The sequence below is a fragment of the Telmatherina bonti genome (genome assembly GCF_933228915.1).
Source record: "Telmatherina bonti genome assembly, chromosome: 21".
Classification (NCBI taxonomy): Eukaryota; Metazoa; Chordata; class Actinopteri; order Atheriniformes; family Telmatherinidae; genus Telmatherina; species Telmatherina bonti.
In genome coordinates, this window is record NC_136630.1 from 6,878,872 (window position 1) to 6,901,591 (window position 22,720).

Below are 22,720 nucleotides of genomic sequence, written 5' to 3' on the forward strand. Positions count from 1 at the left end.
CTTGCGGGGCTGCAAGAAGTATCGTGTGATTGGTCGGACATTGGAGGTGGGCGTGGTTAACACAGAGAAAGCATGAAGCAGAGTTGCTGCTTCCCCGTTTTTTCTGTTGCCAGGAAAACGGATTGTTTTGATAAAACAGCTGACCGAGGTGGTGAGAAAGTACGAACATTTTTACATGTGATATTAAAACACTCGGACCCAGCCGCTTACACGACCCGCCCTGCCGCGGACGAAGTTGCTCGTTAAATATGAAATTAGAAAAGCACTCGGAGAGCGGACACCTCCGCCAAGCACGGTGTTAAAGAATCCTTTTAAAAATTCCTGGATCCAAACGGTGATCCGGATCACCACCAAAATTTAATTAGTTTTTCATTTTTACATTTGCAACAACTCTTGAAATGTTTATAAAAATCCGTCCGTAACCTTTTGAATTATCTTGAGCAAAAAGACGACAGGGAAAAACATAACCTCCTCGATGGAGGCAACAACCGGGTTCATTACACATGAAAGCAGACATGGCCCCCCGCAGTGATCCCTCCCCGCTGCAGACATGCTTCTCGTGGAGTATGTATGGACCTGCCGAACAAGACATTTTTTCTTGTTCTTGCAGACTCGAGAACAAGAACTCAGTTCTTGCTTCTCGTGGAGTAGGGAACAAGCTTTAGTTGCATGCAGCTTCGGCTGTCACCAAGGCAAAAACTCGGGCATGGGAGGAGTTCAGTGAGGCCATGGAAAATGACTTCTGGACAGCTTCGAGGTGATTCTGGTCCACCATCCAGCAACTCAGGAGGGGGAAGGAGAGCTCTGTCAATACTGTATACAGTGGAGATAGGGAGCTGCTGACCTCAACTCGGGACTCGGGTCGGCGGAAGGAATACTTCGAAGACCACCCCAAATCTAAGACCATGGTTCTCAGTCGGAATAGGGGGGATTGTCCTCTCCGGGTCAGGAGTGAGGTCTTTTCTCAAGTGGAGGAGTTTAAATATCTTGGGGTCTTGTTTACGAGTGAGGGAAGGATGGAGCGTGAGATCGACAGACGGATCGGTGTGTGGACTCTGCGCCGGTCTGTTGTGGAGAAGAAGGAGCTGAGCCAGAAGGCAAAGCTCTCGATTTACCAGTCGATCTACATTCCTACCCTCACCTATGGTCATGAGCTGTGGGTCGTGACCGAAAGAAGGAGATCTCGTATACAGGCGGCTGAAATGAGTTTCCTCCGCAGGGTGGCCGGGCTTATCCTTAGAGATAGACTGAGAAGTTAGGTATTCCGGGAGGAGATCAGAGTAGAGCCGCTGCTCCTCCGCATCGAGAGGAGCCAGTTGAGGTGGCTCGGGCATCTTGTCAGGATGCCTCCTGGACGCCTCCCTGGTGAGGTGTTCCAGGCACGTCCCTCCGGGTGAGGACTCCAAGGGAGACCCAGGACATGCTGGAGGGATTATATCTCTCGGCCAGCCTGGGAACGCCCTGGCATCCCCCCTCGCAGAGTTGGCAAATGTGGCTGGGGAGAGGGAAGTCTGGGCTTCCCTGCTTAGGCTGCTGCCCCCGCGACCCGACCCCGGATAAGCGGTAGAAGATGGATGGATGAGAAACCTTGAAGTTGTTTTTCCAATCATTTTTTCCAGCAGCTGAGCTAGGTAGACCACCTCTGTCTGGTACACATTAAGGAGACAAATATTGCATCAAGTGAAAATATGAAACACTTCCCCTGCAGTTGGAGTGCATCCAAACAAATAAAAACAAATAAACTACTTTCTTTAGTTGTATTTATTTGAGCAGATACTGACAGTTTTATTATACCAAGTTTAGAGATCATCTCCAGGATTTGTGCTTCCAGTCTCACACAATTCCATGTAAAACTGCTGCCACTTTGCCCATAATTGCCTTCCTGATTACTTATGAAGAAAAAAACATTCGGCAGCTTTCCTAGAAGCTTTTTATTGCAATAGAACATTTCCACTTAAAATGTGCCATGCCAATTATTAAGATTAATTAGCAAATTGTTTCTGCAGTGATGTGTTGCTTTGGAAATGTGACCATCGTGTTTAAGTGCTTTTGAACACTGATGGTTTCAGTTCCATTTACCTCCTTTACATTAAAGTGGATGCAGAGTTGACTCATTGTCTCTGTACATGTTTACTGACGTCTATTGTTAATAAAAGCAAAATAAATGAAACTATAACCATTTGATCCTTTGCAGTAACAATATTTGTCTTTGTGCAATGACCCGGCACCGGTCAGCTGTCGTGCATAAATCAACACAGCTAAAACCACACATCATTGACAGAACTCCCATTAGCACTGTTTGTTTTATTGACTGCAAAAAAAACTAGCACACCTCCCTAGTTTGACCCTGCTGTGATTTGTATTCATGCTTTTGTTTACAGTGCCTATGAGCAGAAAAGGGCTGCAGGAGGAGCAAAGAGCTCTTGCCCTGGGACCCCCATGTCGCCAATGCAGCAGCATTACTCCCCAAAACCTGCAGCGGCTGGTAGGCCTGATGCCGGCTACCTGAACCCAGCTGCCACCTCTCAGCCCCTTCCCAGCAACAATTATCACATCAGCAGCAGGTGACAGAGAGATGAAATCTAGGCATGTTTTTATTGACTGGTTTAAATGAGGTCCTGAACTGAACAGCTGTATCTCATCTCTCAGTTCCAGGTTTCAGGGCCCTTCAGGAGATCCCATGTGCCCCCAGTTCCCCCCACCAGGACAGGCCTTTCAACGCATGCCATCTGCCCCAGGCGGACAAGGCAGCAGTGGGACTGGTGGAGGAGGTGGTGGAGGGCCAGGTGGCGGAGGGGGAGGTGGTGGTTATCATCGACAGCACTCTGACCCCTGCATGTCTTACCTGCAGCAAAGCTTTAAGCAAGAATACCTGGACCCGCTGTATGAGCGGGCGGCTCACATGGCAGGGCCTGGCCATGGACAGGGGCATGGGCAGGGGCATGGACCTCACCCCCACCCCCACGCCCACCCACATCCACACTCACACCGGTTTCCACCAGCCCACATGATGGTCAAGCAGGAGCCTACAGACTACACCTACGAACCCGGTGAGTTGTAAAAACAGTCATCTTTGATTTTAACCAACAGCTGCTGAATATGTCAGTTTCTTACCTTTCTGTGTCTGGTATATCACATTTATGCAGGCCTGAAGCTAATTCTCTTCTTATTTGTTATGTTTTTTTAGTCTACGTACAAAAAACAAAGAAATCCTACAAACTTATGTGTAAGTGCCTAAAGCTTTTTCCTCTGTCGTTGTAGAAACCCATGTTGAAACGCCCCATTTTTCACCAGAAATGTAGTTAAAAAAAATAACTCTTGATAACGATTTTGTTAATTGAAAGAACAACAAACAAATGAAAATACATTTTACTTTTTGTTCATCAGTTCACCTACTCTCCAGCTCTTTCACAGCCAAACTAAATAAAATGTAAATAAATGTGAGTTTCAGGGCAACCCAGTCGAGACACGCCAGAAAAACACCGACCACGGCCAATCAGTTCTCTTGTTTTCCATTAGGCCAATTTCAGGCAATGGACTGAATATTGACTCATGTCAATGCTTGGTCGATGCATCTGTGCATCTGTTGAATGAACTGCTATGGATGTAGCTGCTTTGAATGATGGATGACTTTTGTGTCGGGTACCCACTGGACTGATTCAGGCTTGGATCACCCCTCAGCTGTTCTGGCATCCCAGAGAACAACCACTATCCACCATATTTACCATTTACTTCTACCAGTTTACCCACAAGCGGTGAAATACCAGGCAGTAGTTTGGGCAGTGCGCCTTCCTGCCAAAATGGTGGTCTTTTAATTTCGACTGTTGCATGTATTGTATGACATCATCTCCTGGATGGATATTACTACTAGCTCCAAACAAAAAAACATTATGGAACAGCCAAATAACAAACCTGAAACATGAAAATTGGTGAGGAATTGCTTCAGTCTGCAGACGTGAACATCTCTGAGGCCTTCAAGCGGCAAAGTCACTAGGCAAATGGAGATTCTGCGAGTTGATTTGTGTTTCTTTGCTAAATTTACTCTTTGTTAAATTTACCTTAAAAGTACATGAGCAAGACTGCATAAGACTGGGTTCGTCACAACAACTCGTTTTTAACTCAATGATTATTATTCATAATGATTACATTCTCATTGTATCAGTAGGAAAACACTAACAAATGTATAAAAAGAACAATCTGCATTTAGTTAATCATTATAATATTGTATGTTTATATTTGTTAACACTGTATGAATATGCCATTGTCTTGTATCATGATTACCAGTGACAACTTCAATACATCACAACACACCTCACGTAGAGGTTTGTTAGACTGAATGTGACCTCCATGTTTACATAGTTGTGTGAATGTAAAGTAATGTGCAGCCATGAGGAAATATGCCAGATTATTTTGAAGGAATGCAATGATAGAAAAGGCATATTTGTACATAAACTTGAAGAATTTTATGGAATTTTATCAGGTTTGATAGCTCAGTATTCCCACAACTGGCTTTGGTATATACTTTGGGTGCACTGTTTGTGTTTTATCATTTTATAGACAGAAGAATAAGCTTACAAAAAAGCAGGAAATCTTTAGTTTGTGATGTCAAACCAGCAAATGTCTGTGAGCGTCTGACACAGATCTTTCAGGCTGAAAAGAAAATCAATATTCAGTCAACCCTCAATGACATGTACACATCTGAGCAATTTAATGTTTATCTCAACTACGATGTATAAACACATGAAAGAGAGACATGTTTGCTTTAAATCCAGTAAATGACATTAAACTAAAATTCTGACAGTTTACAAGTATAGTTTGGCATTGCTGTGAAAAAGTCCTTTTAAAAAAGAAATCGCTCCCCGGTGAGCATGACTAAGTCTAGAACAAAATGTCCAAAAGGAAAACAAACTTCTTCACTGTATCTGGACTCCCTCTCAGCCTCCCAAACTCCTCCTTTCAACTCTCTTGACACTTTGCAGCGAAAAGAAATGGAGAAAAAGTTGGCTTTTTTGTTTTGAGTATTTTTTTTTCTCGTGCTGCAGCTTCTCTCCTCCCTCTCACTCCCTCCACCGCTCTCTGAGTGAGAGGCAGAGGAATTTCATTGAGAAAATGGAGGGCACTGGAAAGACTAGAGTCCCTGGTGGAGTGCTCCAGGGTCTCAGGTTGCAGCAGCGGCTTCCTTTTTCTGCAGGCAGATGAACTCATAATGGAAAAATGAGCGTGGCCGCAGTAACTCGAACCTCTCACTGGCTGGGCTTTGGGAGAGGGTGCAGGGGAGGGAAAGGGAGGGCAATAGAGGGATGGTGGATAGGGTGGGGGCTGGCAACTCGGACGCTTCAACAGCAAGCTTTACCATTGGTGGGAAAAGGAACCAGCTCTCTTGTTTGCTTCTTTCTGAGAAACCTAACACTGAGCATACCCCGTGCCCTCATTCACCTGTATTCTAGCTGCTCCTGGACTGACAGTGTACGCTCCAGTTGAAATTCCTGTAGGTCATGCATAAACATTAGTGGATGTCTATAAAGCATGTTTTTTAGTGCTGAGACCAGCAGCATACTTAATGAAAATGAAAACCTGAATCTTTTCAGCCACTGTTTTCATAGCAGCACAGATGGGTATAACACAATCTTGAGGGGAAAAAAATTAGAGGAAATTGCAAAAGGATGTTTTTGTGCAGATAACTGCTTGAAGGAGAAGTTTAATTTGGTGGGGTTTCCTTAGAAGTGCTTGTGATACCACTTTGACCATTTGCAGAGCTTGATTTGACATGAAAGATCAAAGTTTATCTTTGTGTTTTAGATCTCTCACTCTTTATTTAAAATCAGTTTTTTTCTTAAAAAAAACTGTAAAGAAGGAAGAACAAAATAATAAAAAAAAAGTAGTTTTAAAATGCATGTTTAAAATGTATATGCACATATATGTCAACATGACTATATCTGTATGTATTACTAACAATGTTTTGTCAGTTTAGCCATGTTATGCTGGGGGAGGTTTGTGTGTTAACGTAGTCCTATGTGTGTTAGCACGTTTGCAACCATATTTGTTTACATAGATGTAAGCTTGATTGCATGGATGTATGTATGGTTGTATCTCAGTTTGACTCAGAGATTGAATGAAATAATGTATGTATTTGTGGTGTATGTCATCTTCACTGTTTGCATGTATACACTCTATGTCAGTTCATTTGATTGGATGAGCTACACATGTAGCTCATCCAAGACTTGGTATGTACTAATGAATGCTAACTAGGTTGTATGTATTTACTTAACTATATATATATATATATATATATATATATATATATATATATATATATATATATATATATTTGTATTTAATTTATGCATACCCACACTTCTGCTATACAATGTTTATTTGCATATGTGGCTGCACAGCAGTGTGGTGGCTTCACAGCACCTGGTTGGGCCTTTCTGTGTAGTGTGCATGTTCTCTCTGCATGCCTGGTTTCTGTCCAGGTACTCCAGTTTCCTCCTGCAGTAAAAAAAAAAAAAATATGCATGTTAGGTAGATTCTTGTTTCTAAATTCTCCCTGGTAGTTAATGAGAGCATGTTTGTCTATGTGATGGACTTGGGACATGTTTAGAGTGCCCTGCTTCTTGCAGCTGCTGAGAAATGCTCCAGTAACCCTGTGGCTGCATTAGAATAAGCAGGTATAGACTATGAATGGATGATTTATATTGATGCAATGCAAACTTGAATTCATGTATATCTACATCCATTGTTAACATGTATAGATATACACATGTAAAACTTAATTGCATGATCTTATGTATGTGTAAATACTTGAATATGGGGGTGTATAAATGAACCCCTTGATTTTTGTGAATGCAATATATTTGTTTTTTTTAATAATACTATCAGTCTTTCTATTTGCACATGCACAGTCTATACTACGGTTGAGCCGATTTAATATTTAATTGATTCATCACAACGTAACACATGCCAATTAAATTAGGATTTGTAAATGTTAAAATAATTAATTTTAATGAGTTATATGACAGAAACGCATTTTTCAAAGTCAGACAGGAAGCTAAAAGTCGTGCTGTCGCCCAGAAACTTTAAGGAGACGGACAGAGCGTGAGATTTATCCATTAAAGTTTTGGATTTTATGAAAATGAGAACAGACAAGATATGGAGAAGACTTGGTCCATTTGTAAGCTGATTAAAGCTTTCATGAAATCTAATAGTATTACTACAAACATGTGACATTGCTCTGTTCCCATCCCAGGTTAAAGGAAGTTGTTCCAAACTAAAGCGAACATATTTTTGCATTTTACTAACACATTTTTCCTAAAGATTTTACTATAAATTGCAAAAACTTAAAAACAATATAAAAATATGTTTGGTATATGTTGTATTAACTTATGGTTCCACATAAATTAATATAGTAAAAGATCATTTTTCTTGTTTATTTGAATTAATGGATAGTTAATGGAGTATAAAGTAGTATAAAGTTCGCCACATTATGAGGGGAAAAAAACTTCAACGTGGATAAAAGAAGCATGAAATTCATGTTAATCAGATGGGAGCACCCTGAATCGAAGTCAAATCAAATCGTAAGATTGTACACATCTAGCCTGTTGGTTTCCTTATATAGGCTATTATGAATTGTCTTTCATTATGTCTTTTTTTTCTTGTCTGTAAAGCGTGTAGAGATGGCATTGCCGTGATTTGACGCTATATAAAGTTGAATTGAATTGAATAGCGGCTGCACGGTGACACAGTGGTTAGCACTGTGGCCTCACAGCAAGAAGGTCACTGGTTCGATCCTTGCGTGGGTTCTCTCCGGGTACTCTGGCTTCCTCCCACCATCCAAAGACATGCATGTTAGGTTAATTGGTTACTCTAAATTGCCCATAGGAGAGAGCGTGAGTGATTGTTTGTCTCTGTGTGGCCCTGCGATGGACTGGCGAGCTGTCCAGGGTGTACCCTGCCTGTCGCCCAAAGCCAGCTGGGATAGGCTCCAGCTTCCTCATGTCCCTGAATTGGATTAACCAGTTCAGAAAATGAATGAATTGAATAGCCTGTGTGTATATGTGGAATTGTGACTGCATGTTTGTGTGTAAACGTGACTAAGAGTGTATTCACACCAGGATAGTCTCTGTAGACTTGGTAAAGTTTGGGACTTGGATCAGTTGAAGGGTGCAACATTCTTCTCAACCCAGTTTGGTTCATGCAGGACTACTCAAACAAACCGGACCTTTTAAATAGCATGTTCCTCTTCTGCCAGAGGTGTCGCTGCAACCCAGATTACTTAGATATTCATCAAAGAAGAAAACTTGTTGATCTATTTAATGCGGGACAACTTTAATTTGGAACAAAACGGGGAGCTGCATCCGATCCTGGCTGTCTTGGGTCGAACATATTTCTGTCAAAATTTTTATTCATCCAACTGCAAGCCATTTCTCGTGTCCAGAGTCAGCTTTCTCCCTACACCTGCTGTTTAGTTGTTTAGCCAAATTTACCCAAACGTTTGTTGAACCCACAATACACTTTGTTTTGTAGTCTGATTCCTGTATTTCTATATCGTCTTCATCTGGCCTCTAAACATATTAACATTTAAAATAGATTTTTTATAAAAACGTTTTTTGACCCAAAAAAAACAATTTAAAAAAAAAAACTGTAAAACATTAATTCCCGATTTTTATGTGAAACTATTTTTTCTCCGACCCTAAAATACAAGCACACACTCATATAAAAAAATGATGCAAGCCTAAAGTTCCATTTTATAGCAGAATGGAGGATGAAGCTCTTGGTTTCACATACAAACTGGCATTCCAGTGCTTAATCACTGCTATTGTGCTCATGAAAGACACAAAATGGTCATGCCACTTGTTGCACAATTAACCCGGGTGCTCTCGCACCCAATCATCTCGTTGCTCCCTCATGGGAGCCTGCTCCTGCTGGCAGACATATTATTTACAGTATGATGGAGAGCTGCTGGCCTGGAATGGAGGGTTTGATATTCCCCAGTGGCATCTTATCGCCACAGCAGTGCTGCAGCTGCATTCCCCAGAAGTGAGTCATGGTTAAGGCTGCAGGCAAAAGAGCTGCACCTTTCAGTTGTTATCCACTTGCTTTTCTCATAGATACTGTTGACAGACGGCCAAGAAAAAAAATGAAAGGGGAAAAACAGGCAAACACGTATAGAATAACCAGTGACTCACCTTTTTTTTGTGTGAGTGAGCGCAGACAGACAAAATAAAAGAAATGCACAAACACAAAGGTGAACCACTCAGCTAAAAGTAATGAGGCACAATGCTCTTTGCAGAACACATTACAACATGTTAAATGTTCTTTACAAGCGTTCAGGCTCAGAGAAGTTTGCTTGGAGGTTTATGAGGACCAATATAAAATCTATTTCTGTGAATGCAGCAATTTGAGTCGGTCAATGATGTGCCCAGACAAAGTGCAGTCACTGTATCCTGCAGCACTTTTCTGCCCTGGTGAAGGTGCTTGCTCATAGCCTAAAAATACCAACAGAGCCAAGAGAAGTGATATGATAAATGCAGGATTTTGTCCTTGCAACATTGGCAGTGATCTTTCAGCATATCCATGTTATTCCCTTACCTATTGTTTGGGAACACTCTTCGCCCATTCAAGCATGTTAAACCAGATCGTGTCTTTTTACAAGTTCTGTTTACTTGCGTTTTATTCTAGATGTGCCTGGATGTCCTTCCATGTACCACCACAATGAGGGTTACCCAAACCCCCAGCACGGAAATGAAGGTGACCAGTTCCTGCATTAACTTTGACAGTTTACCAAATCTTTCATTCAGTGTTTTGCAGTTGCATGTTTCAAGTTCACTCCATTGCTAAAGTTTTGTCTGCATTGAGCCTTTACTGGTTAAAGTTCTGCGGTCATTGGCTAACCGACTTAGCTAGGGTCCTTGTTTCCATTGGCAGAGGTTCTCGCCTCACCCCTGCCTCAAGAATCTCTGAATAAACATAACTCCTGGAAAAAGCACACTAGTCCCCCAGCAAAAAGGAAAACAACCCCTCCCTTCTCTCTCTGTTTGTTGGACCATATTTGACCATTCAGATTGTTATTTAGTCGTGTTCAGCATTTCAAAGCTCTCAGGGCTCTGAAAGACCTAGCAGATGTTACAAAAAGGTTCATAAGTCTTAAAACATCCAGATGTTTTCACTATGAAATCCATTTTCTCTCACTGAAACACATTTTCTTGAAGGGAATAGTTAACACTTATTGGGTTTGTGAATGAGCCCTTGTATTTGGAGTAGTATTCAAAGCTTGGCACACTTCCCAAATGAACAACCTTGTTGTGTTTAGATCAAGGCTGCTTGAAACTCTAACACAAGTCTCCCCTTGTCTCTCAGGCTATCTGTTTGAAAATGACTCCCGTGTGGTTCCAGAGAAGTTCGAAGGTGAGCCTGCCAATGCAAACACGTATACAACACCGTCCCAGCAGCGTCGTTGTAAGCTAATGACAGCAGCACACCGCCCCCCACTTCAATCTCAACTCTTGAATATCGTCCTATATAGACATTCGAGATCCTTGTGTGAGACGTAAACTGGTCTTTGAGTACTCAGAGGCTCAGTTAGTGGATTCGGTTTCGTCATGCATGCTATGTGGGGCTCCGCTGTCACGCAGACGGGCAGTTTCCCATGGTGTAGTTGGTTGTTGACGCTGACACAGATTGAAGAGCCTGAGGTGTCGGCACTGGTTGAACCAGTGAAGTGTGCAAGTTATCTGAGAGGAGACAGCAGTAACTTAGCTGTGCTTCTCATGTTCCCACACTTATGTACAACATATCCTGTTACAGGTAAACAACCAACAAGAAGCAAACATGAATCAGTGTTAATTTACCTGCTTATTGCTCCGTACTGTTTTTTAAATTTCCCCGTTTTGCCTTTCAGATTTGTTTCCTCAAACATTTTCTCCCAATTTTATCTTATAATGTCTGTCTCATCTTTTAATTTTGCCTTTTTGGAAGCAAAAAAGAGAGATTAAATTTAATTTATAAACACTTTTTAAAAAACTAGGATTAGTTGACTTGGTGGTATACACACACTGCTAAAATTATGTTTCCTCTCAGACTTTAAGGGTCAAACTTATCTTGTTTGTATATGTAACTGAAGAAGAGCTTCAGATCATAACTTAATGATTAAATCTTTATGGCTGAGTGCTTTTAAGTGCAAAATGTATCAAATTTTACATACACTTGGCTGGAAATCTACCATAGAGATCATTGTCTTGATTTTGCAAGACAATGACGATCAAGTCTGGATCATCTTCACAATCTTTCAGTAAATTTTGTTCCTTACTGACAGTTTATGCACCATGGTGCCAAGTCTACATGGTGCCATGTGCAAGTTTTGTTTGTTTGTGCAAGCCTAAAATAAAATCATGTGAACCTAAACTGTCCCATCAAAATCATTATAATTCTTAGTCCACTTAAAACTGTGACTGCACCAGTATTAAATCTGAACTCTGTTTGTGATCCTCCTCCAGGCGAGGTGAAACAAGAGGGGGGCAGCGTCTTCCGTGAGGGCACACCTTACCAGCGGCGTGGCTCCTTGCAGCTCTGGCAGTTCCTGGTAGCTCTTCTGGATGATCCAGGCAATGCTCACTTCATCGCCTGGACCGGCCGTGGCATGGAGTTCAAACTCATTGAACCCGAAGAGGTACATATGACATCTAAAAAAAAAAAATTTCTGAAACGGGGGGAAATTGCTTAAAATAAGTGGGAGTGGAGGTACAGAAGCCAAGAGCAGCCATGCCTGAGATTAACAACTTATCTCAAGATGAGAAGGACCGTTTGTAGAGATAACAGAATAATTTGTCATACCGGTTAAATGATATATGTTTATGTAATTAAGATAAAAAGAAGATGGTCTTTCTTGAAGCCTGATTTCTGCTCTACTTGGATATGGACCAAGCGGCAACCTACGGGTGGTCAAAAGTGAAGCATATGCAGAAGTGCATAAAACTGCAGTTCCCCCTTCATCCACTAGGGGCTCCAAAACAGAGCAAATCCCCATAGACTCCCATGTAAAAAAAAAAAAAAGACCATCTTTACAGCAGAAATAAACATGTTTACAGCCTGGTTCAAAAACTCATTTTCGGTTTAAGAGGTCATGACAACTGTGGGGGGAGTGAATTTTTTTCTAACTCACCCGTTTAAAAGTAATTTAATCTCGAAGTTCGGCGTATTTAGAGACGTGTCCTTTTGACTGACAGGTACCTAATCTCCCGCTTCAAGTAAGAAGAACGTAAAACAACCGCAGTTTTTAGCCGGTTAACAACATGACTTAGCTTTAGCCCGCTTACCTCCGTTAGCTGGCTAGCTCCTGTTATCTCTGAGTTAGCTCGGTTAGCTCTTAGCTACAGAAAGCTCGGCGTTCGCTCGATGTCAATCATCCGCCATGACACTCACAGCCCCCCTCTCAGCTCCACCTCTTTGCCCATATTTGTATTTTCCGGGCGAGACGACACGCATGCCCCTGCCAAGATTGCGATAGTAGGAACCGCCCCATATACAGTTATCTTAAGAAAACTGAAAGCAGATTTCTAAAGATTTTTTTTTTAATCTCCAAATAACTGTATAAAGATGAAATAATTACAGACATGGCTGTTTTCGTAGACAAATATGTTTTTTTTTTTTTAATGCAGTGAGTTTATGAATGCAACTGATTCTCTCTGGTTTGACGTGTGTGTGTAAATGGCCTTTCTTCACCTTGACACGATGACTCATTTAAATTCTCAGGAAAACATCCTGCTCTCTTCAAACATGCACAAGTCTGTGTAATTTCTCATCAAGGGAGCTGACAGGATGGTGCGACTGAGTGAAAAACACCTTGCTTTATTTTCTTTTACAAACTTCATCATCTGTAAAATGCACTTGAAGCTTTTAGCTTTTTGGAGGAGGAAGGAAAATCAGCAGTTCTTTTGCTTGTTTATTTTGACACAGTAGCTATCAATTATGCCTAAAATGTTTGATTTCTTGAATTAACCTGAAGAAAGGTGGCTTCTTGGGCTTATTGTGCAGCAGTACAATCACTTTTTAAATGGTGTGAGTATTATTTAAAGCACATCACCATGTGGCCTCGTCCACAAATGGTGTTGATAGAGATCTTTAGATTCTTTTAACCTTGATACGAAAAGCTCAGGAGTTATTCTTGGAATGAATTTATGCTCTCTGGGTTGGAAGATGTAACCTAAATGACAGCTATTAGGAGTGGATTTGGCCACTTTCCTTATACTCTCTGATCCGCTTTCCATTAGTCCCCCATTTATTATTCAGCACATGAAATGCTGAATTGATAAATGGGTTAGCGCAATCACAGACCCCCTCCCAACCCCCCCTTCTCCCTCACCTGCTCACATTTCCTTACTCGAGACATTTTCACTATGTTTAAGTCTGCAGTTTGATTGGACCTATCAGGCGGGGTCCATTTAGGTGGGTTTCAATATGTACAGGCCCATATTGTGTTTTCCATTATCTTTTTACTGTACATTAAAAATGAATGGGCCAAGAGTTTTACAAGAGCAATTAGGGCTGAGAGCACGCTCGGAGATCAAACAGGGCGGCTGGCAGCGTGGCTACTTGGGGATACAACCTGCCTTCCTGAGTCATGAATCTCAACTTCCCTCCTCCCCTGCCTTAGCGACCCCCTCCTCCACATCTGCAGTGTTTGTCAACATAAAACTAATTCAATGCTGTGAAATGATTTAATTTACTCCCCATATGTCTGTTTGAGGTTGTTCTCTTCTGTCAGAGGTGGCAGTTCGTTATCAGCTCAGCTCAGAGTTTAATTTAAGGCCGGGGCCGTATTTCACCACCGAGCTCTGACTCCTGTTCCACTGCAAACGCTGTGGGACTCTGGTTGCATTCAAGTGGTAACGGGTTACATAAAAAGGAAGTGAATCCACATGTGGGGACTCGCCCTGGTCCTGGCATGTTGACACAGTTGAACCTAAGAGCAAAGGGGACTTGGGTTTGCCGCTGAGGCCTCTTAGTGGTCACAGTGCTGAATTACAAACACCTGTTAATGGTTATTTTGGGAATGAACTTCTGAGGAGAAAAAAGAACGCTGATGTGGTCGTCATCCTGATGTGTCAAGGTTTCTAAAAGCATTTATAAATCTGTCAGTTTTCCTTCTAAACGTGTAATCAAGGTGTTTCCTGCTCCTCAGGTTGCCAGGCTGTGGGGCATGCAGAAGAACCGTCCAGCCATGAACTACGACAAGCTCAGCCGCTCTCTGCGTTATTACTACGAGAAGGGAATCATGCAAAAGGTACAAAACAGCCAGAATATTTGTACAGTTGTGGAAAATAACATTATAAAGGCTTTAAATCATTTTTAAACACCTCCAATAATTTATAGCAGTAAGAACATTGTGTGAAATTTTATATCTTTTTGTTTTACTTTAATCAGACATGATTTAATAAGGTTTTAACAATAATTTCACATCATTTCTACAAGGCATCTGTTGAGATTAAAATCATTCGCAACTAAATTATGACTTGCAAAACTTTCACAAGGAAGGTCTGAAAGTGACTTTATAAACATGTGAAAGGCCACAGCGAGGAAAAAAGCCAAATTTAAACAATTCTGTTAACTTTATAAACCAAAGAAGCTCTGCTTTATTTCACCTGCTAAACCTAAAGTGTCCGTCAGAAGCCACAACTTGATTAAACTTGTGGAGGGCTGACGGAGCGCACTTTAAGGCAAGTTACAGGTTGTGGTTGATTTGCACACCCTAAATCTGCATTTCTTCTTAGCTGAAAGATGCACCTTTTAAAAAGGTGTACGTCTAAAATCAAGAACTATTCTTTTTATCTGTACGTGTACATGAATCTCTCACTATTAGAAAGAAATATACTGGACTGAAAACGTGTATATAGACATGAGCTCAAGCTCACCTGTTTTATCACTGTTTAGCAGTTAAAATGATATGAATTTCAAAGAATTTTCTAAATAAGTGCATATGTATCCACTTAAAATCCCAATTTGAACACAAATAATCCAATTAGATAATGTTTGGGTAAAAATTGCAAGTCGGGGGAAGATAATTATTATCCTAGAAACTTATATTAAGAAAATGAAAAGATCATAAGTTACTAAAAGTAATTAAGATTTAACCCCAACAACTGCATCGCCATCTCTGAATATTTGAAATGCATGAGCAAGCAGAAATATAGTTTTTTGTTTGGTTTTTTTCTTTTTAGTGACGTAGCACACGGATCCCAAATCCATGGACCAGGGTTGGGGATCCCTGATTTTTTAGTAAATATGATTTCTGACAGTTGAGTCAGGCTTGCACATACTCACAGAAGTGCAGAAGAACAGAGAATTTTTGTCATTCAAAGCAACTTAAACTTCAAACTTTGAGCTTCAAGCCATTGCAGGATTATAGATTTCTGCAACACAAATTATCCCAAAATTTACAAAATGGTATTTGCTCATGTTTGAAATGAAGTTTAACTTAACATTTGAAGTCCGTTTAAGTGGTGAAAACTAAAAAAAAAATCTGTGACGCAGTCTCTAAGTTTATCTCTGAGAATTGCTCCTTGATTCTCCAAACTGGGAGTTCTGACGAATGTCTGCTGCACTGGCTTATTATTAGTACTTTAGGCCGGTGTTTTTCAACCACTGTGCCGTGGCACACTAGTGTGCTGTGAGAGATCATCAGATCAGGTGTGCCCTGAGAAATCACCCAGTTTCACCTAATTGGTCTAAAAAGCAGCTCTGTGTTCATCCAAACAGGCCCCGGTGAAAGATTATAAAATTCCTTCTTCTTGTGTTTATCTGATTTCAGTTTAAGAGTCTTTGAGTTGATGGACTTTATATTAATAATATGGACTTAAAAAAAAAATTTAAAAAAAAACCTTTTGGTTTTGTAATTTTTCAGTGAAAAAAAGTGTGCCTTGGTTCAAAAAAGGTTGAAAAACACTGCTTTAGGCAACCATAGTTGAGCTAATAAGCCTGGAATAATCCCCCGAACCACCCTGAGGAGAGTTGAACGTGTTTGCTTTCTCTCTGTAGGTGGCAGGGGAACGCTATGTTTACAAGTTTGTGTGCGAGCCCGAGGCTCTCATCTCCCTGGCCTTCCCCGACAATCAGCGGCCCAGCCTGAAGGCCGAGTTTGAGCGCTACGTCAACGAGGAGGACACGGTGCCCCTGTCGCACCTGGACGAGGGAATGCCCTACACCCCGGAACAAGCCCCTCAAAACATGGGCCCTCAGCCCTACTCCAAAGGCTACATGTACTAAACCCAGCCCCCTCATCCCCTCCTTTCTGCCCCCACCTTCAGAAATCCTGTTGTACCAACCCATCATCATACACATCCTCAAACCCCACGCACCTCTTGCACATGCCCGCCCCATCCACTTGTATATAAGGCTATGGTGTTTTTGTTTTAAATTAATCTCTTTAGGGATTTGTTTTGTTTTGTTTTTAAGAGCTGCATTCCTCTCACACCCAAGGCTATTCAATACCTAAACATGAATGTGGTTGAAGAGATTGCTTAATAATAAATATCCATAATAATACCCAAACTGGGGTCCAGACCATTTCTTTTTTCCTACCTTTCTTTTTTAAAAAACAAAAACTTAAGTTGTCATTTCCATGACGAGCAGGATTAGAAATGCTAAAATGGATTAACAAGCTTAATGATGACCAAATGTTTTAATTATTGAGCTATGATTATGCTTTGTTCAGTTCTGGCTTGGAAAAGTTAAAAAAAAAAAAAAAAAAAAAAAAAAAAAAAAAAGGACACAGTCTTTTAGTTGTCCAGGTAGGCAGATGTGTAAGACAAGTTTGTAGGGCACACTTTACCGAAACATTAAAATCATTAAATAAAGCGTTAAAAGGCAGCAACAAATGGCGAATTCATGAATTAAAGCAGTTAAAAGAAAGGTAATTTAAAAGTTATCATTCAGATTTCATGCATTGGCACATGAGAAAAGAAATTGGATTTAATGGATTTAATGGTTTCTACATTTGTTTAAAGTTTAATCTCCACTGGCAGTTTGTAGCAACATCCGTCAGCCATCGAATCTCTGCCTACATCAGACGCTCAGCACCCAAATGATTATACATAAAAGTTACAACCATCTTGAGGGTTCACAGAGAATGTTCTGATAAATGGACACTTTCCAGTGTGCAGCACACAAAAACGCCTTGTTACTTGGATACTTCCAGCAGGATGTCAACAAGCTCAAATCACCTCCAGCTGCTTTGTACTCCAATGGCCTCCACAGTCACCGGATCAAAGTGTGATAGAGCCCCTTTGAGATGAAGTGGAATGTCCAGGTATGTACCAAGTAAAGTGAGCCGCAAATCTAAGGTGGAAGCTGTTGGAAATGGACAAACATGCAAACGAGACAGGACTCACCCTCAGGATGCCAGCAGTCCCGGACATGCGGTAGGACACCTCCTACTGGTCAGTTGGGGTACAGTAGCCATCAGTGTTGATGAGGCCTCTGCAGGAAACTAAGCTTATAAAATAGATATTAAAAAAGACTGAATTTTAAAATTTAAGCCAGACTCCAATAAGGTTAATAGCCTCATTTTGTCAAATAACATTGTATCTATTAATTATAATTTGCATTTTAAGATAGAAAATATGAGGCTGAAATTCAGCTGTTTTCCTTCAATATGTCCTTAGATTCCAGCAAAATTCACCACAACCTCCCACAGTCTGCTATTTAGTTTCAGCCAAGATTATTGATTACATGGCAATTTCTTTTTTCTTTTTTTCTTTTTTTATCAAAGTCAAACTATGAGTCAGTGAAAGAGACCAGGGGTGGGAGGAAGCTAAGATGCCCCCCTCAGGCTACAGGAGTCTGAGTCATAGTGCATTATGTTTGTTTTCCTGTGTGGGTTCATAGTAAAGGCTGATAATCATCTCCAGCTGTAACATGCTAACAGTGGAACAGGCCTGGAACAGGAAATATGTCCAGCTTTTATCTTAAAATTTAAATCTCTGACAGAATATGTTTTCTCTTTATTGAGTCTGTTTGGAAGTAATATCTGTGTCGTTAAGATTTGTGTCACTGATGAGGGAAGAGAATCGTAAGGAAACACTCTGTCAGATGTTTGTTAAGAAGTGAGCTTGTCAGCTAAAACCAAGACGTCGGGTGCAAAATGATGTCAGACAGACTCAAATGGTGATGCATCTCAAGACAGCAGAAGGAAAATTAAAGTAACTTTTAAACCTTGTAAGAATGTGAGCCATCAGTCATAAATGACTGGTTTCCTATAATGTTCTACAATATATGTTTTTAGAAAGTGTCCTGTTTCAGGCTAATTCAGATAAAATCTGGCAATGAATACTGACATTCTTTCATGCTTTATGCTGCTCCACTTCATCCCAAAGATGCTCTGTTGGATTCCATGGTCAGATGGACATGGTCAGAAACATTACTCGGGTGGACTGTGGTGGTTAAACCATGGTACTATGAAGCCCAAAAGGTCACAAAAAAAGAAAAGAACAAAAACATTTTCCGCACAGATATACCAGCAACCTAAACCATTGATGTAAAGATGGATGGACCCATGCTTTCATGTTTAATATTAACCCTTCCAACTGAATTTACAGACCAGGTAATGTTTTTCCATCTCTACTGTGCAGTTCCGGTGAGTCTGAATTGTAGCTTCAGTGTCCTGTTCTCAGCTGACAGGAGTAAAACCCAGTGTTCTCTTCTGCTGCTGCAGACCCTTTTCATTAAGGTTGAATGTGAAAGATGTTCAGTTATTTACTCTTTTAAAGACTTTTTTTTCTCCTTTGTATACCCTAAATTTTTGTGTAAAAAAAAACCAAACAAACTAGATGGAGCAACACATAATTAAAAAAATCTATCAAGAGCTTTCCAACTCAGGCTACCAGTTCCAAAGGAGTTTTCAGCAGTGTCGAGAGAAGCTGAAAAAGCTCAAAAGTGACTATCGGCAGGTCAAGGACCACAATGGTCAAGGGTGAATCAAACAGACAAGACTGGAAGTGGTTTCAACAAATGGACATAATTTATGGTCTGCGACTGGCGAGCCACAGACCAAGTAGCAGATTTCCTCTAGGTTCTGTGTTGTCATAGAGCTTGTCATGCACAACACTGACGTCACAGTGATTTCACACAAACCCTGCCCATGTTAGACCTGGTACTAAATTGTAATTGAAAAGAAACCGGACCAAGCTGAGACGAGTTGAGACGACTTAAGTTGAGACAAGCTGATAGTAATAGAAAAGAGGCATTAGCCTTTAAAAAGTCCACCTCCACTCCACTTATTATCCTAAATTAGAAGCACCTGTAGTAGTTAGCTGTATGAGGACACCTGTCCACCCTATAGAATCAGGGCGACTCAACTACGAACATAGCTAAGACCAAAGAGCTGTCCAAAGACACCAGAGACAACATTGTAGACTTCTACAAGGCTGGAAGGGGCTTCAGGGCAATTGCCAAGCAGCTTGGTGAAAAAAGGTCAACTGTTGGAGCTATAACTAGAAAATGGAAGAAGCTAAACATGACTGTCAATCACCCTCAGAATGGGGCTCCATGCAACATCTCACCTCGTGGGGTCTCAGTGATCCTAAGAAAGGTGAGGAATCAGCCCAGAACTACATGGCAGGAGCTGGTCAATGACTTGAGAAGAGCTGGGACCACCGTTTCCAAGGTTATTGTTGGTAATACACTAAGACATCAGGGTTTAAAATCATGCATGGCATGCAAAATTACCCCGCTTTAACCAGCACATGTCCAGGCCCATCTTAAATTTGCCAGTGACCATTTGGATGATCCAGAGGAGTCATGGGAGAAAGTCATGTGGTCAGATGAGACCAAAATAGAACTATTTGGTCTTAATTCCATTCGCTGTGATTGGAGGAAGAAAAATGATTAGTACTATCCTAAGAACACCATCCCTACTGTCACGGATAGGGGTTGGTTAAATCATGCTTAGTGGTGTTTTTCTGCACATGGTACAGGACGACTGCACAGTATTAAGAAGAGGATGACCAGGGCTATGCATTGCGAGATTTTGGGTAACAACCTCCTTCCCTCAGTACAAACATTGAAGATGGGTCATGGGTGGGTCTTCCAGCATGAAAATGATCCAAATTGTAGTATGTGTTATGACATATTATAGTATGTGTCAAAAAATGTCATAGTATAGTATGTGTAAGAAAATGTCATAGTATATGTAAAAAAGAAATGTCATATTATAGTATGAATGAAAAATTGTAACAGTATGTGTTATGACAAAGTATAGTATGTTTAAAAAAATGTCTCAGTATAGTATGTTTTAAAAAATGTCAGAGAAGAGTATGTGTCACGACACAGCATAGTATGTATTAAAAAATGTCATAGTATATTATGTCATATCTACCATTGAAACGTGTGTTACGACATAGGATAGTATGTGTCAAAAAGTCACTGTATGGTATGTTTAAAAAAAGTGTCATAGTATAGTCCATTTAATAAAATGTCAGAATAGAATGTGTTAAGACGTAGTATAGTATGTGTCAAAAATCCCATAGTAGAGAAATTGTGAACAAATGTCATAGTATGTGTCACAACATAGTCAAATATGTTTAAAAATGAAGTCCAAGTATGCTATATGTATAAAAATGTCATATTATCGTATGTGTCACAAAATAGTATAGTATGTGACAAAAAATGTAATAGAATGGTATGTGTCACAATATAGTATGGTATGTCTAAAATGTAATGGTATAGTATATGTCACGAAATAGTATTGTATGTGTGGAAAAAATGTCATAGCATAGTAGGTATTTGACATTGTATAGTATGTGTGACAAAAATGTCATAGTATAGTAAGTCACTACATGGTATAGTATAATTAAAAGAACTGTCATAGTGTGTCACAACATAGTATAGTATTTGTAGAAATATAGTATAGTATGTGTAAAAATATCATAGTATAGCATGTAACGGCATAGTATAGTATGTGTCAAAAAATGTCAGATTATAGTATATGTCAAAAAATGTCTGATTATAGGATATTAAAAATGTCATAGTGTGTGTGATGACACAGTATAGTATGTGTAAAAACATATGGTACGGTATGTCACAACATAGTAAAGTATGTCAAAAATGTCTTAGTATAGTATGTGTCAAAAAATGTCTTATTGTAGACTATTAAAACTTCCATAGTATAGTGTGTGTAACAACATAGTATAGATTGTGTAAAAAATTTCAGTATGTAAACAACAGTATATGATGTCTCATAAAATGTCATAGTATTGTTTGTGTCACAAAATTGTCTAGTATGTGTGGAAAAAAATGTGACAGCACAGTATGTGTGGAAAAAATGTCATATTTTAGTAAGCCACCACATAGTAAATCATGTGTAAAAATGTCATGGTATAGTAAGTCACGACATATGTATAAAAAATGTCATAGTATAATATGTGTCAAAATGTCATATTATGTGGGAAATGACAAAGTATAGTATGTCACAACATAGTAAAGTATGTCAAAAAATGTCTTATTGTAGTTTTTTTTTTTAAATGTCATAGTATAGTATATAGTATATATATTATAAAATATTAAAAGTGTACATGAGTACAGTGTGTATGAGGACAGTATACTATGTTTGAAAATGTCATAGCAAAGTATGTGTTACAACATTGTATAGTATGTGTGAAAAGATGTCATGTCAAAGTAAGTCACAATATCTTACAGTATGTGTAAAAATATAATATAGCATGTCACGACATAGTATATAGTATGTGTCAAAAAATATCTTAATATGTTATATTAAAAATGTCATAGTATAGTGTATGACAACATAGTATAGTATGTTTGAAAAGTGTCATGGTAAAGTATGTATGCTAACAGTATACAATGTGTCAAAAATGTCATAGTATAGTATTTGTCAAAAATATCTTAATATAATATATTAAAAATGTCGTAGTATCGTGTGTGACGACAATATAGTATGAGTAAAAATAATATAGTATAGTCTGTATCAAGAATTGTGTTAATATAGTATACTAAAATGTCATAGTATAGTATGTGAGAAAAATGTCATAGTAAAGTATATGTCAAAATATGTCTTATTATAGCATATGATAAAAATTCATATACCATGGTATAGTATGTGTAAAAGATTTATTATGGTATATTAAACATCTCATGAAAAAGTGTGTGTCACGACATAGTAAAGTATGTCAAAAAATGTCTTATTGTAGTTTTTTTTTTAAATGTCATAGTATAGTATATAGTATATATATTATAAAATATTAAAAGTGTACATGAGTACAGTGTGTATGAGGACATAGTATACTATGTTTGAAAATGTCATAGCAAAGTATGTGTTACAACATTGTATAGTATGTGTGAAAAGATGTCATGTCAAAGTAAGTCACAATATCTTACAGTATGTGTAAAAAATATAATATAGCATGTCACGACATAGTATATAGTATGTGTCAAAAAATATCTTAATATGTTATATTAAAAATGTCATAGTATAGTGTATGACAACATAGTATAGTATGTTTGAAAAGTGTCATGGTAAAGTATGTATGCTAACAGTATACAATGTGTCAAAAATGTCATAGTATAGTATTTGTCAAAAATATCTTAATATAATATATTAAAAATGTCGTAGTATCGTGTGTGACGACAATATAGTATGAGTAAAAATAATATAGTATAGTCTGTATCAAGAATTGTGTTAATATAGTATACTAAAATGTCATAGTATAGTATG

General features: G+C 39.3%; 1 protein-coding gene across 4 annotated transcripts in view; it reads left to right on the forward strand.

Moving 5' to 3' along the window:
- etv4 (ETS variant transcription factor 4) overlaps positions 1-16,464 on the forward strand; it is a 47,489-nt gene extending 31,025 nt beyond the window's left edge. For all 4 annotated transcript variants that reach the window (XM_079261459.1, XM_079261460.1, XM_079261458.1 and 1 more), the window contains exons 6-12: positions 2,382-2,564; positions 2,650-3,050; positions 9,682-9,750; positions 10,360-10,407; positions 11,496-11,668; positions 14,180-14,281; positions 16,033-16,464. In XM_079261459.1, coding sequence (XP_079117585.1) covers positions 2,382-2,564; positions 2,650-3,050; positions 9,682-9,750; positions 10,360-10,407; positions 11,496-11,668; positions 14,180-14,281; positions 16,033-16,260 — 1,204 coding nt within the window. In that variant the 3' untranslated portion in view covers positions 16,261-16,464. The remainder of the gene's footprint in view (positions 1-2,381; positions 2,565-2,649; positions 3,051-9,681; positions 9,751-10,359; positions 10,408-11,495; positions 11,669-14,179; positions 14,282-16,032) is intronic.
- Positions 16,465-22,720: the final 6,256 nt, after the last annotated feature.